The 16,322-nt window shown below is 41.4% G+C and overlaps 1 protein-coding gene across 7 annotated transcripts in view; it reads left to right on the top strand.

Annotated features, from left to right (window-relative positions):
• MAP2K5 (mitogen-activated protein kinase kinase 5) overlaps positions 1–16,322 on the top strand; it is a 141,443-nt gene that overhangs the window by 74,051 nt on the left and 51,070 nt on the right. For 4 of the 7 annotated variants that reach the window (XM_054213670.1, XM_054213673.1, XM_054213668.1 and 1 more), the window contains 2 exons: positions 1,203–1,274; positions 14,255–14,284. In XM_054213670.1, the coding sequence (XP_054069645.1) occupies positions 1,203–1,274; positions 14,255–14,284 (102 nt within the window). The remainder of the gene's footprint in view (positions 1–1,202; positions 1,275–14,254; positions 14,285–16,322) is intronic. The other 3 variants (XM_054213674.1, XM_054213672.1, XM_054213669.1) reach the window with 1 other exon arrangement.

Genomic DNA, 16,322 nt, shown 5'->3' with positions numbered 1-16,322 from the left:
TCGGAGATCCTCATCTTTATGAAGATCTTTGTCAGTATAAAAGGATGCTTAAAAATCGTATCCCTACGTGACGCTGTTGCAAACATTTCTAAGATATGCTGATTTAGGCTAACTACACTTAATGAAGACTTGCCTTAACGCACTTTAAAAAAAAAAAACAAGTAAGATTTTTGGGTCAGTGTTCAGCTCAAAATAAATGAGGCTCAGTCAAAAAGATTCTGTTCCAGTTACATTCTGGGGTGGTTTTTTAGGTTATGGCACTTGTGGACGGCTATCCTCAAAGATAACGTGGGCAGCACTCTGGTTTTTACTTAACATTCATGCTGCGATAAAAGCACTTGACCTGGGATTAGCAGTGCAGAGTAAACAGCCGAAAACACATTGGGCTGGCGCTAATTTGGGAGTTTGTTTTCTAAAAAAGGTCTCTGGATTATTAAAGACTAAAAATACAGCCAGTGCTTCGTAGGTGGTTGGGCTAGACAGGTGCATTAACGGCACAGTGGGGAGAGAAGTCTCATGGAGCCTTTTATTGTTACATTTCATGCTGTACTTGACCTTGGAAATGCTTAAACTGTAGCTTTCAAGTAAAAACTAGCAGGTATATTTTACAGCATTCTATTTCATGAGGCATTAAACTTGCTATTAATAGTTTTGAGTGAAGTCTTTTTTTCTATAGGTCAAAAATGAAATTAAAAACTATGTCAAATAAAATTGCTGGCATGTGACTTCATTGATTCTTTTTGCTTCGATAACTTTGCTTTTTAAGCCATGGCTCCTCCCCAACCCCTTGACTCAACATTAGGAGTGGGTTTTGCTGCCGTGCCTGGGCGTAGCGGTAGATGCGTGAACCACTGGCCTCGCACAACTTGACCTCGCGCTTCGCTGCGCACGTGCAAGCCATCGGCTTTTTTTGTTGGCTACAACAGCCCAAACACAAATGCCAAGGCCAGCTTTTCAAGGCGCGTGGCAATGCGTGGCCACAAGGCTGAGCGTAACCGAGACCTTTGCTCTTGCAGAAGAGGCAAAAAGAAATGAGTGAGTCACGTTTGAAGAGCGGATTTGCTCTCTGCCAGGTTAGCTGGTGAGCTTTAAGCTTCTTTGCATTTTCTCAGTTGCTTTGTTTGCCCTGGGCTAGCTTTTTTGGATTTTGTTTGCTAGGTTTGTTTGCTGGGCTCACGATGTTTCTTTCTGTCTCCTTGCAGCCTGAGCGGATTTCAGGAGAACAGTATGGAATTCATTCGGACGTTTGGAGTCTAGGGATTTCCTTCATGGAGGTATGCAAATATCCGTTGTTTTCATGTGCACGTTGCAAGAATCAAATGAAATCTAACGGCAAAATATTTTAACGGAGTCTTTGTCTACTCTTTGATATATGCATGCTTTTAACTATTGCTAAATTTGTTGGCTGTATTTAGAATGGGTTTGTTCTTACTGCGTTCAGTTTGGTTAAAGAGCCTCTGTACAAACCACCTGACAGTCTTAAAACCCTCGAATAAAACTCCAGTGAGAGTAAGAAGTAGGGCCTGGTCCGTGGATGCCTCGGCATCCTTTCCGCACCTCTGGGACTGAAGATGACGATATTTCTGTATTGCACCTTCAGAGGCCAGGATAGAGCGGGCTGTTATTAGGGTTGAAATGGCATTGTGCAGATTCAAGGTTTGAGCTGGTTAATGGCCTCGCACAATCTTTGCAGAAATATTTGCAGGACGGTTTGAGTCTCTCCCTGTGTGATTAAACAGAGTCTTTGGATTTAAGTGTTCGCTAGGGCGTTTAGAAAGGTTTCTCATAAACATAGTTTCAAGCAGGAGAAAGTCTCATTAAAATGAAGCGGTTCAAAGAGAATGTGGTGGTGAATACAGTCCTTCAGGAGAACCCGCGCTTTCTGCAGGACAGGTCAGGACAAGGTCAGTTTTGATTCGGGAAAAAGGTTGGTTTTTTTCAGCTTAGGGCTCATCAGGTGTTTTAAGGAACGTTAATTTCAATGACTTTATAAAAACGGATGATTGTTTATCGGAAAGATAACCTAGAGTGTGTAAGTTGAGTAGAAACGCCTGTGTTAATGGTAGTATCTTGACCAGTAAAATGAGGTTGTCTTGGTCTGGTCTGGGAGAAGGGACAGGTAGCCCTGGTCTGGCGGTGGTGGAAGCGTATGTTCACGTAGCCTTTTTCATGCTGGCCTGAGCTGGCCGCAAACAAGTGAGCTCCCGTCAGAAACCTTGACAGATGGAGCAGTAAGCTCTCAGGAGACTTCCTCGATTCAAAGACAGTCCCATGAAAGAAATTCCCCCTGCTTGGAGCAGTTGGTTTTTTTCCTATAAGAACAGTTAATTCAAACCATCGATGACTTGATCATCTTTCTTGCACAGCCTGATGAAGGCATGATGAGATTAACCAAAAAATATAGGTGCCCTTCCCTTCTCTTCTGGTACGATATAGTATCGTTAAAGTGAAGCTGAATGTACCTTTTGGTGAATTGCAACTGTTGTTTTAAGCAGAAGATTAGCTGGAAGTGAAGTAGTCGTGGTGCTGGCCCTCTGCATCTAGGCAAATTTTCATCTTTTGTAGCCTGAAAGTTAGCTGAGACTATTGTTATGTTTTCAAACAATAAATACCTTGCCAAATCAGTTCTAACCAACATGAAAATACTTAATGGTGAATCATTGCATTCAGATCTTGTAAATCTTTTCCAGAGGCTGACTGAAGCTAACTCTGAATCACAATAATGACATACTTTTATGTGGCGCAGGGGATGCAGTTCTCTTAATTTGTTTTACTGCAAATTTCAATGGTTTGAGATGCTGGAGAGCCCTCACAGTTTTGGGAGAGATACCAAATGTACTCACCCTGTAAATGAATCTAGCCAACAAAGGGCTAAAACAGGATTGTATTACATTAAGACTTGACTGTGATGTTCTTCCCAATTCACGGTGGACCAGAGTGATATAAATGCAGAAGTCCTATAGAGAAGCGTTTACCCTTTCCTTTGCTGAACAAAAGATGTATTTCAACGTGCAGCAGCAATATGATGATTCACCGTGTAGACCAAAATGTCTGGAATTTAGTTTGGGATTACTAGTAGGTAACCTGGCTGGGCGTGGATTTGATTTGAAGGATAAATTTCGCATTGTATTAGCCAACGTTAGGAAAACTCCTTTAAATTTGCATTTGCTCTCCTCTTTTAAACCTCCTCAACTTTTTTTTTTTTTTTCCCTCTCTCACTTTCCACAAATGTCTTCTGAACCAGATGTACAAAAAACAATTTGGTTCTGCGCGCTTTGTTAATTGGTATGTCATCTGGTCCTCCGAGACCTCTCCTCAACGTGATCGCTGTTTTATTGAAGCGCTTTGAGTGATGTGTTAAATGATGAAAGCAAGGACAGTGGCTTAGAAAAATGTCTCAGAAAAGGTGAAGAAGATGCTCAGAGAGCCACACAAGGTCACTGTCATTAAAGTAACACTGTATTGACATGGGGATTGGTAGTGGAGACACCCAGGCTCTTGTTGATGGAACTGTTAAAAAGGGAAGTTAACATTTGCTGTAGGATTTTAAAATCATCTCCACCGAATAGTGTAATACTCAGGCTAGCACAGTTAGAGCGCGTTGATTTAAAAGAAATGGCATGTGGGACCAAGTTCGCAAGGGCTGTTCTGACCTATGATAATATAAAATAGCAGCCAAGTAAATCTCCTCATTTTCTTTAATATTCTTCTGAGCCTTTAAAATGTCTTGAATTTCTCTGCTGCAAAGCTAGGGGTAATGGGAAACTGAGCGGTTTACTTTTGAAGGCTGGGCAAACTGCCCCAAAAAACTTGCTAGCAGAGTGTGAAAAGCATTAGATGTGGGTCCCACGTAAGTTTTGAGAGATGGTGAGTGTTCTTCCTTTTGAAGTAAGAGGTGCCTGAGGGTGCGTGGTCTTCCCTCTGCCAAAAAGAAATTTTAAAAAAAAAAAAAAAGAAAAAGAAATGCTGCTGGCTTTTTTTATTATTATTATTCTTTAATTTTTTTGGAGTTCGTATTTCTTCAGCGTTTTTTGAAGTGAATAAATTTAATACATAATCTGTAAAACTGTTTAAAAGTGTTTCATCACAAATAGTTTCTGTGTTTTCATGAGGTTTTTAGATGTTTTATTTAAGTGCTCTTGGGTTGACAAAGCAAGTTCAATTTAAACCAATGACATTGCTGTCACTACACTGAAGACTGCGTCAGCATTTTCATTATAAAAGCTGTTTTTCAAGGGTTTGTAACTCAGTCATAAAACACACTCCAGGCTGACTGGGCTGAGTCCGAGAGCTGTGTGCGCTCCGTAACCGATGCAGTCTCCCTCCAAGAGCCATGCCCTGCACAGGAGGATAAATTAGATTGCTTAATATTTCTTGTTACTCTCCAGCGTGACTCCGGTCCTGCCTTGCATGGCTGCTACCTGAAAGTGAACTTTAAAGCATCCGAAGTGGGAGAAAATACATCCTGTTGGGTTTTTGATAGCAGCGTGCTTGTCCAGTGGTGCCTTTTTGTGGAGACGTTCGAGGAGTAGGTACGCTGCTCGTCCCTTCTGCGGGGATGAGAGACTGCTGTCAGAGAGACGAAGAGCTTTGGTGGCACTCTGTAGGGCTGGTGTGTTCTCAGGGCCTCCTGCTTCCACAGGGGATCGCTTCTCGGTTTCCTCCTGGGTTTTACCATCTCAGCGCGCTGGCGTGCTCTCGAGACAATACTGAGGACCAGGGTTTCCTACATGTCATGAGGAGAGATGGTAGGTGAGGAGGGAGAAGGGAGTTTTGGCCAGGGAACAGAGTTGTGATCTGAGTTGTTCGCTGAGGCTCGCAGATCTTTGCCAGAAGATCCAGGGCTCGTTTCATCTACGGATAGAACTGGTATTATATTGAAGTGCAGGAAATGAAAGGGATTTGCTTATGCCACAAAGCAAGTACGTTTTGGAAGTAGAATATGAGCTCGTGTGCCTGACTAATGGTACATTTTTGCACCTCCTTTTTTATCACATCCTGGGCTCTGCTTTCCACTGTCTTCTGCTGAGAAAAACAGCTACTTCCCTGTGTTTCAGGCCTCCTTTTAAAATTAACTTTTCTTGCAAAGATTCTCTCCTTCAGGGAAAATGAGTTTGCATATCAGTTTCGATGTTAGAAACGAGTTCTTAAAACTCCCAAAATGAGAATTTTAAGTCTTCGGTCACAGGAGTTCTCTGTTATCTGTATCCGAAAGCAGGAGCTTTCAAGGGTTGCTAGTTGTTTGTGACATTTGTGTTAAGATGCTGTTTTAAGCAATATTCCAAGCAGCCACATGACAGATTTTCAGCAGTTGTGTGCATTCCCACATATAGGAACACCAGGATATATCCAACAAACATGCCTTGCATCGTGTATTTCAGGCACACATACGTATTTCTGAGCGGGGTTAACACTGATTGCATGCAATGTCAGCATTAGGCAGTTTTAGACTGAGCGCAGACCGAGATGCAAGAAGAGCTCACTCAGACCATGAAGGCAAAGAAGAGAAACACATTTGAAGAGGGTGCTACAAGAGAAGATCTACTTTCAGGTGGTTCTTTTAAAGCACTTCAATCTTTAAGATGTTTAACTGCATAAAACTGATGTAAAGACCCATGTATATGTAATCTGGTCAAGGAGAGGGGGTTTCAGAGGAATTTTTTCTAAGGAGTCTGCATGATCAGTCACATATCATCAGCTTTGAAGTGCTATAGGTTCAAGATCAAGACTGTGAGCTGATCTGCAGGAGGTCCTGCAGACCACGATTTCATCTTCTGCAGGATTTCACTTCTGTGTGGACATTATGGTTGGTCTTTTATCAATTTTACACCCTTACCTAAACAATAGTAGGTAGATTGGCGGGGGGCAAATCTCAGCCCTGAGGCTTGGTGGTACAGTGTAGTTCCTCTGGTGGCACTGGAGACTTTGTGAAGGTTTGGTAGAAAGGGCAACGGTGAATGTCTCTGTGACTGCTGGAAGCAGACACGGACCGTGCAGTGACCTGCAGTGTCGAAAGCTACACTGAGTAGAGGCAGGAGGAATATTAATTAAAATAGCCCATTAGAAGATGGCAAGGGTCAAGCTTAAAAGGGAAGTGAAAATTAGCATTTAATCTCCATGCAGAGCAGAAGTCTTGATATTGTATCAGAATACTTGGCTGAAGTGAGGTGCCTCCGATCAAGTGACAGTTCTTACTGGACTGGTCCTTGCTTTTTGTGCGCTTGGAATGAGCAGAATTTTATTTTGTGCATTTAAACAGGAGAGACTGGGAAAGGCCTTGCCATGGTGATGCTGCTGATGCCGGTAGAGCCATGGAGAATGGCTCGTAGCAGAAGATGTGAGGTCGTCATTAAGCAAACATTTCCCCGTTCCTAGGCTGAGAATTCAACAAGTTCTTAAATTAATGCATTAGCTGTATCTGGGTACGTTTCAGTAGATACAATAGGATGTGTCTTAAATTACTCTTTTTTTTTTTTTCTTTCTTACTGAATTCCAACCTTTTCTAGACTAATTAAAAAAAAAAAAAAAAAAACAAGATTCACTTTTCACTTCTGTGCCCAGCCATCTAATAACAAGGAATGCTTGGATGTGATGGGTTTGTGCAGGTTTGTCCCTGCAAATCACTCTAAATAATATTAATATTAGAGAAAACCCAAGTGCTTCTGAAAGTGCTGGATTGCCATCTCTGTGGGCTGATGCCTTCTCTCCGCTGGCAGCGGGGCCTCGGGCAGCACTGGTTTCTGTGGCCCTGGCCCTTGGCCAGACCCTGCCTGAGAGGAACCAAGTTTATGGAGAAAATGTTTCATTTCTGTCCTTTTTCTGGTTCCGTGAAGTATGGCTGGGAGCAGACATGAGCCCTTGGGCCTCGCAGCTTGGACCACTGATAATTGCATAGGTGTGATTATTTAGCGAACAGACATCTTTCGTTTAGGCTTTAGGAAAGCAAAGAAATAAAAAGTGGCTTTTTTGTAATGAGCCTCACCCTGTTACTCTGTTTTTTAAGGGCTGTACTTAGCGCGATGTTTGCGATTTGCATGCACAAATCCTTTCACGCTTCCCTCGGCCATTGAGAGTGGCTGTAACAGAATTTTGCTCAATAACTTGAATTGTTCTTTTTGTAGAGTATTTATGTAGTTTATTTATGTAGTTTTAATCCTTCTCTACAGAATGATGCGTTTCAGAAACTTGTTCCGAGGAAAAAGCTGGCCTAGATTTTTATTATTTTTTTTTTTCCCCTTGAGCTATTTCGAGCAATTTCCCCGAGCAGCGGCCCTTAGCTCCGTTTCCTTGTCCCCCATCTTCAGCGGGCACCGGGATGAAGACAGACAGTGTCCAGCCACATCGTGATCTTTGCGGTAGTGGAATTAGAAGTAAAGGTACCAGTGCCTGAGGGTTGGGTCATGAATTAATAATTGCTGTGTGGTGGGGGAGGCCCATCAGAAGAGCTGAAAAGGGGGAAGTTGCCTCGCAGAGTGCTATCAATCACTCAGTGACCATAACTTCCAGTAATTAGTGTATTTTATGGGCCTTTGCTTCAGTGACTCGGAAGCACATATGCTCCACTCGCAGCTAAACTTAGCCAGAGTAATATTCCAGGATGATTTATCCGCTTGCTGCACTGGGATGTAACCCTATATTAGGTGAAGATTGTGAACTAAGCTGCAATAAAGTGTAAGTTTAGGTACAGTTTGCGCGGGTTGAGACCTCAATGTATCATGTTTCTCAGCAATTGCTCTTAGGCCACTGTGGGCAGCCTGCGCGGCAGCGAAATAAATAATAGACTTCTCTACCTGAGTAGATAGATGAGTGGACAATTAAGGGATATAACATCAGCTCTGGTGTATTCATAATATATAGGATTATGTAATACAGATTAATGTTCCCTCTTCTTATACTGTGTAGTATAGCTGTTTCCACTTCTAAAAAGTCGAAAATTTAGAAACGTTTATCAGTGGAGCCTGCCTTTCCCTGTTATTTAAGTGGTTTGGAATAGCAGATGAAGTCTCTCATGCCAGTGGATGTGGAGAAAAGCTGAAGCTGAGCTGCATTTCCACCAGCACAACCAAATTTCACTTTTTTTTTTTTTTTTTTTTTTGCTTTAGATTGAATCTAAATCCAGCAAACAAATAAGCAGGAAGCCTCTCTGCTCAAACAAGTAGTCTCATTAATCTTTATGGACGATTTGTGTGAATTTTGCACCTGCCAATTTCCATAGATTGGCCCTGAAAGGCCGGCATCCCACCTTTTTCCCTTTAGAAAAGGCGCTGCTATTCTGAGCAACACCTTTGAAGACGTAGCGGTAAAAGCCTGGTAATATGAGGGATTTGTGGTGAGAAAGAAATGTGCAATTTAATCATGATTGTCTGCAGTCTTTAGTTTGCAGTGCATTTACTGTAGTTCATATTTAAAAGAAGTCAAAGTGAAACTAATTATCTTTAATTAAGGTGAATTAGGCTTTGATTTTTAATATATTTTATGTAGAGAGATCTCGAACTCATCTGCTCAAGCCAAGGAATGTCCCAAAGGTTATTAGGGCATATTTCTGTTGGGCCTGACGGTATTAGTAATAACCTTCTTCCTCATAGTCCTAGACATGAACAAATATGTCACTTCATCAGTCTCTGTTACCCGCGCTTATGCCCCTCCGCAGGGGTCGCAGATTCCACAAGTTATCAGCTAATGGCGTTATACATTAAAAATTGAAGCTTTCCTCACTCTGAGGCCTTTCAAGGCTTTGTTCTTAAGCCCCAGACACTTTGGAGTGCAGCTGCAAACTATAGGCAGAAGATTAAATTAATTTGTAACTCTTTTTTCGTCCTGCATTACTAAATCCTGCACATTTAATTGAAACCCTACTTCAAGATGCTTTGTGTTTCTGTTCTTCTTTGTTGTCAGTTTAACCTCAGAAGCACTTTAACGCTGGTAAATTGCTGTTATATCCTTTTGGATTTTTTTTTTTTTAACTGTGCAATAAGAGGACAGTGAAACTGATATTAGAAGGAAAGAAAAATCTTAGAGTAGTTTTTGAGGTATTTAATATTTATTAAGGTCCGTACCCTGCAGAGTTTCAGGTGATTTTAAGCCATCTATCTAGGAATGTATAAATTGGTCTTGGAATGAAATTTCACCTGGGGAATTTTATGTTATCCAGTAGTTAAGTCTGATTTTTAAAGTTTCCTGTGTCTGAATATTCCGAAGTGGCGGCTGCTTTTCCATAAAATGGGGGTTTAACTGCAGTGCACAATCTAAATGCAAAATCCTTAGATGGAAATTTAATTGTGTAAAATGTGCACAAGGTAATTAAGAACAAATTTTAGAACATTTCAGACTATAAAGTCCTCCTTCAGCTAGATCACTAGCGATATTGTAAGTGCTTATTTTCAATTTGCAGTTATGCTGAGAAACATGGAATGTGTCTAAATTAAGAATAAAAACATCCCATGCTTTTCAGTATAACTGTAAATTAAAAAACAACATAGACAATAATCTAAGTGGGAGACTTTATTGCCTGAGTGTCCTAAAAATATGTTTTGAACTTCCTTCCCTCAGCCACTTTCTGAAGAGGATACGGACCGAGTCGCTATTGTAATTCTTATTACCGATATACAGGCAGGCACGTAAAGAGCCATGTAGAGAAGGCAGTTTGTTAGTGAGGATTTCTGGATTTCCATTTTCAGTTCCCAAATTCTTAATTACATTATTTTCAACAAGTCATTTTAATTTTGTGGTCGCTTATCCGCACGTGAAACGTATGTATCTGAGCACAGGTTAGAGCTGCTTTCCCGCACAGAGGGTTTAGGCACCTCCCTCTACCGAAATTGGCTGCCTCATGTTCTTTCCGCTTTCCCTAATGTCTTTTTAGGTATAGATTGATAAAAATCAGCATCCGTGCACACTGTGCCTCTGCCTGTTAGTTACTAATCTGGGATTATTTCTCAGTTTATCAAGTACTGGCTTAAAATCTGATGCTGCACCCCGTGCATCCACCTGCACCACTGTCCGCGCCTGGGAGAAGGCTCCTCTCAGGTACTTTCACTTGGAAGTGCACTTCATTTTTCAGGGCACAACCTCACTGAACACCATAAGATAAACGTTTGAGGTGCTCTGATGGGCTACTTCTATGTCTAATAAAGTAATAGTTTAAAAAAAAAACAAACAAACCACACACACCACCACCACCACCCCAAAAAAAAACCCCACACAGACACGTGGTTGCTCTAAAGTGAAATGGTGTAGGAAAGTGCTATTCTGACACACTTCTTGCTGATATGGTCTGATTCTCATTTATTTCCATACCATGCTGGCAGTGTAATTCACTGGGCCTTTTTAAAATGATGGTTTTTACAGTTCTTGTGTGGTGGGAAAGTATCCATAGGGAAATGAGAACCAGCTCCTTGAAGGTTAAGCATTCCCTTCTCCCCTCCTTAATATCCAGAGCTACGTAAAATACCAGTCAGTTCCTGAACCTAACTAGTGTGAATGGAAATACTCTATTTTTGTTACAATGCCTTAAAAATGAAATTGCAAGTTCCTGAGTTTCATCGTGTAAATGCAGAGGAGATAAGTTTTTGATAGTGCGTTAGTTTGGTGGTTTACGGTTTTTTTGTATCCTGCGTTGGGCTTGTGCTGCGTGTCTATATGACTTCCTTGAGACGGATAGTAGCGAGTATGAACATCCCTTTAGTGAAGCTCTAATCTGTTTGTTTTTGGGGTTTTTTTTTCTTTACTTTAACTGTGACGCTATTTATAAATCTAAATCTACATACAGAGGTCATTGGTTGGCTGAACTTAAACCATTTTACTTAGTAAATTTAATTAAGAAAATACAGTGCAACTCATAAGCAAATGAGTTTTTCCTAGTTTTAAACCAAACCACCCTCTTGAGTGCTGATTGCCTTGCTCGACCCCTGGTGATATAGAAACAGGCAAAATTAAAAAGGACATTAAAGCTTCATTAAATCTGAAACACATTTAGTACAGTGACATATCTGCAGGCTATTTCAGGGAAGATTACATACTCTTTGGTAAGTTTCTTAATTTATAATACCTTGACAATCTTGGAGGGAGGAAACAACTCTGACTAGATGAATCGAGTGATGGTTCAGGGGGATGCGGAACTGGCACATGATCTTTCCGCGGCTGTATTGCTTTGTAGTTCTCAGTCAAAGAGCAGCTTCACCGAGAAACACTTATTTTTTTTAACTATCTCCAAAGAACTTGTTCCTGATGTATTTCAGATTCTTCAAAGCTCATTTATATACCCTGTACTTACGTCCGGCAGAAAACTGGTCTTTTCCCGATTATTCTGCTGCCTTTGGAGCCCCTGCTGAGGCCCGTGGTGGTCAGGGAGAGGAACCGTCAGTGAGAATGGAAATACTTAGTCTGAAGTCATCATCGAGGCAATCCTTCTTCTGCTTAAATAAGATCTGCAGAAGGATGCCCTGTGCATATAGCCATATTTATCTTCTTGTTCTACAGTGAGATGAATATTACATTCCTACAGGACTGTAGCTATTGTAATGACTATTCTTAAGTCAGTAGTCATTGGAAAGATCAGGATTTCTTCTACTTCCATTCGTGGAAAAGTGTTTGGCAATAATAGGTGCATTTCTAGGCATTTGTAGGCTATCACAGCAGCAGTGCTTCTTAGGAACTGGAGCAGCTTCTTGGAAGTTAAGGATGGTCCTACCGAAAGGAGAGAAGATGAAAAAGGGTATGGTTTAGTAGCTCCTGGTCCTTAAGACTGAGCATAACAGAAAACGTAGAGTTTTTGCTTAACTCTTTAGCAGTGTATTTCAAAGCTTGGCATCAGAGAGTGACTGGAGTGACACACTGAGCTGGGAGAAGCTGTGAACCAGACACAAGTGATAGAAAGGATGGTGATCAAGCCTGCTTAGCTCAGGTTGGTTTGTTGCACTGTGCTCAGCACTGCACTAGAAACAAAACTGAAAGGCAGAATTCACCCCAAAGAGTTGAGTCTTAAAGGCAAACCTGGAAGGCAAAGCACAGAAGAAACCCAGAGGAGAAAGCCAGCTTAAATTGTATCACTTTGGAGAACCTGAGGAGACCTTACTTGTCTTGTCTTCTTCTTGTTGTTCCCTATTCCAGTGTCTCTTATAAGCCTGGTTTCCTCTACATTTTGTAGGTGTTCGTCTTACAGACCGAGCAAACACAACTATCCACAAATGGAAGTCTTCCAGAGAGTTGAGTGATGCGATAGAAATGTCTGAGGAAGACTGTGCTCTGCTTTGTTATGTTACTGCTAGTGGGGATCCTTGGTCAACACCACACTGATACAGCAGACCGTAAAGGCGCCTCCTCAGTCATTAGGCAAACTCCCATTGATGAGATATTTAGGGAGGACTGGGGCGATTTTTCAGAGCGATGCATGGAGATTTAGCTATGCAGTTCCTGCAGTGGTGACGTGCCTGTGCAGTAAGCGTTCAGAGATTGCGTACAAACAGAGTAGCCCTTTAGAACCCATTTGCTACGTCCGTAAATTTTCAGGACAAATACTGTCTCGCTAAGGGAAAAACTGCTTTTAAGACTAGTCACCAAAATAATTGTTTCCTCTCTTTGGGTTTCTCTTGCATGCCTCTCTTACACAAACGCTTCAAGACCTGCTCTGCTTTTGTCATGTCTTTCCTCTGAGGATCTGAGGAAAGTTTACCCTATTTGTGAAGGTTCACAACCAAATGGCGAGTACGATACTAGGTGTGGATGGCAGCTAGAATTGCAGAAAGGGCACCGTCTCTGCTGATTCCTGGTTGCTTCCACTCATGCTGTCAGCTGTTTCTTACTACCTTCTCATGACCTTTTTTCTGAACTACTGAGGCTGGAGTATGTCTGCTGGTCTTTGCCCCATCAGTTCCCCACCTTATAGAATCACAGAATCATAGAATGGTTCAAGTTAGAAGAGACCTTAAAGATCATCTAGTTCCAACCCCCTGCCCTGGGCAGGGACACCTCCCACCAGCCCAGGTTGCTCCAAGCCCCGTCCAGCCCGGCCTTGAACACCTCCAGGGATGGGGCAGCCACAACTTCTCCTTGCTACAGCTCTGTCCATGTCTTATTGTTCATACTTAGGAGAGTTTCGTGCTGCCAGCCAGGCTGAAATTTCACCGTAGGTTAGCACGTAGCCTCAGCTGCAATCTGGCTAGGTCAAGTAGCCGCGGCACTGAGGAGCTCAAATATCAGTGGCAATACACGTGCCGTGAAACAGCTTTCACCCAGTGCTGACATGTGGTTTAGCCTTTGCAGTACCTGACACGGTGGCTTAGACCTTCAGCATTGGTGCCGTCGCTCAGTCTGAGGTGACCATACCTAGTCTATCACGCAGACGAATCCATGATGATAGTGCATCCATAACCTTTCTGGTAGACCTCCTTCTGAAGGTTGCCAAGGGGAGGGTTCACAAAGGTTAACCAGAGTGTAGAGAAGCTGTGTCAACTCTGAAAACCCGTGTCCTTCACTGAATAGTAGACAAAATAACTTAAACTAGTTGTATTTTGATGAAATTGTTTCCAAGGTTCAGATACCAAATGGGAAAACCTAAAGTCTTGTGTGAAGAATTTATCATGGCATATTTATTAGCTATGGCATTGTGGCAACAGTGATGTCATTGTCGGGTTTAATACTGATACTAGCAGACACCCCATTAACACATCAATTGACTTACAAAACATCATGGAAAAACAAATCCGTTTGATATCGCGTGCAATTGAAAACAGATCTGAAGAAGACGAAGTGTCATTTTGCAGGTGCAATGATCTCTCTCCAGATGCCCCACTCACAGGTTCCTAGCTGGGTTTGACACCGATAAGGAAACAAATCTCAGCTCTATAACCCAGATTTTACTCTGAGCCAGTTAAGGAAGGACTTTGGGAGTTCACTGCGTGCTCTACAATACCTGTTCGTTGCAGATAATTATCAGTAAAGGTCAGTGTCGTTGGCCTCGCTATTGAGGCTGAACTGGTTTAATTTAGAGAGTCCTGAGGAACTTGGGCATCAAACGGTGTTACCGAGCGGTACAGACAAAAGAGCTTGAGAAATACAAAAATATTCAGAAACGCAGAACAAGGGGTAATTGTGAATAACTCCATTCTAAATACAGCTCTTTGTGTGTTTTCAGAACTACTTTTGCTGACATTTTCCAATTTATACGATAGTAAGAGTTGAGTACTTTTCTCTCTTTAAGAAAATGTGCCCTCCATGCAAATCTATATAACTAGACAAATATTATTTCCTTTCCCAGCTTGCTCTTGGGAGGTTTCCATATCCTCAGGTAAGATTGTTCATTACTGCTGTTTGCCACTGTGACATTCATTCCTATGTATGAAGGTGCAGAGAGCAATTGTGAACATTTGAGCCACATACAAATAAATCTGTCCTGTTAAATTGAAAAGTGGTATCTTGAAGGAGTCATTTAGAAGTCTCTATTGATTTTTATTTTTTTTTCCCCCCCTCTCTCTTTTTCTCTTCTCCACACTCTAGATTTTCTTTCCCTGGAAACAGTGAAAATTATGATGATGATAATGATTGTTTTGTTGTGAGGTTAAAAAATAATCCAGTATGTACAACAGTGCTTTTGAAGCAGGAAGGTGTGTCTGCTCCTTTTTCATATTTTCATTTTGAATTTCGATTTTGAATAATGGTACAATGGTCTCAAATCTTCTCAAATCAAAGATATAACGTGAATGAAATACTTAAGGGAGCTCTGGATTCTCCCTTTTAAGAGGACCTAACGTTAGTATTTTATTTAGAAGCTGGCGTTTTCTAACTTTCCACTGACCGAACTCAGTTTCGTTGAAGTTGGTGGTAAGACTGTTTCCGTCCTCGGTGGCGGTGGCTAGGCCAGCGCTGAGCCCCGCGTTACCACGTAATATCTTACTTGGTCGGTATGCTCGAAAAAATCTGAACAAAACAACCAATCCAGAAATAGGTTTGATGATTACTCTAAACACTTACTGCAAGATGGATGTTAGAACTCATGGTAACAAACTATTCCGTAGTTCCTCAAATTATTTTTTTTCCGGGAGAGGGGAAAAAGGGAAGTGTCCAGGGACTAAAATGAATTATTTGAATGTGGTTTTTATGTTTTCATATGTTTTATGAACAGTGTTTTCTGCATCTTGGTCTGTACAGATCAGAGTGCCTGGAGGCATGTCTGATTTAAAGGTGGTGTTGGTCTGTGCTCTTTAAGCATCTATTAACTTGCTATTATTATGCAAATAACTGTTGTAATACACATACTAATTTATGCATGGTTAGATTATGCAGATGCCTCACAAACATGGTTATTGAATAATAGGCTGGGACTCATTCTCTCTCCCATTTTTATAAGCTGTTTTAAGCAAATTCTCCTGACACTTTTATGGACTTGCAAAGATTTTGCGTATGTCGAAATATACTGATTTTTCACTTTCTCACCTCCTATGGAAAACGTTTACTGGCTGAAAGAGCTGTAGCTGGGTTAGCAGAACATACTCTGCATGTTTTATCCGTATTTTAAAATGTACCCTCTCCTTTGAGAGAGGACTGGAAAAGAAGCTCTTGTGTTGAAGTGTCCTCCAGACGTTGGCGAACTCACTTGTGCTCGTTGAGCGTGTTGATGTTCGTTGTAGATGCTGTATTATAACACTAAATCAAAGTGACACAGGGTACGATTTAAGATAACCCTCCGTTCGCGGAAGTGTCAGAGCTTGGGGAAAGAAGTTCGAGCGCGTACGTTACGTATGATTCGAGACAAAAATTTGTTTTCTGAATTGGGAGCAAAAGATGATTGCTAGTTTAAGATGCTTTTTGCTATTCTAATTAAAAAACGGATCGGGTTTGTAAAAGAATATTTGGCAAGTCAGTAGTCCATGAAATTGTATATATTTTTTAATGTAAAACAGTTGAGGAGGTGAAACTTTAAAATGTAGCTATTAAGCTTTTCAAGCAACTGCTTTTCGTAAGGATTTTTATGTGAAGAATATGTATTTTAGACACGTACTTACACAGCTGGTCACAAGAACCCGTAGAAACCCACTCTGATGAGGGGAATAATTAGTAGGGTTGGTTTTTTTTTAATGTCTGAATATCTATTTATCTCCCTACGTAAGGGCCTGCTTCTGCGGTCGCGCACTGGAGTAAATCCTCCTCACTTCAGTGGGCTGCTTCAAACGACGGAAGCTGACCGTATGTGTGTTGGCAGAATTTGTCCCCACGTAACTTGAAGTTACTTCTCTTGGAAAAGGGAAAGTTATGAATACGTGTTTGAGAACGCTTGAAATTTCCTGCAAATGAATGTTTGTCTCCAGCTGTAGCTGAGGAAAAAAAAA

Source organism: Rissa tridactyla, chromosome 9, assembly GCF_028500815.1.
Source record: "Rissa tridactyla isolate bRisTri1 chromosome 9, bRisTri1.patW.cur.20221130, whole genome shotgun sequence".
Taxonomy (NCBI): domain Eukaryota; kingdom Metazoa; phylum Chordata; class Aves; order Charadriiformes; family Laridae; genus Rissa; species Rissa tridactyla.
Note: the sequence above shows the minus strand (reverse complement) of the source record. Positions and strands in the feature narration are given on the sequence as shown.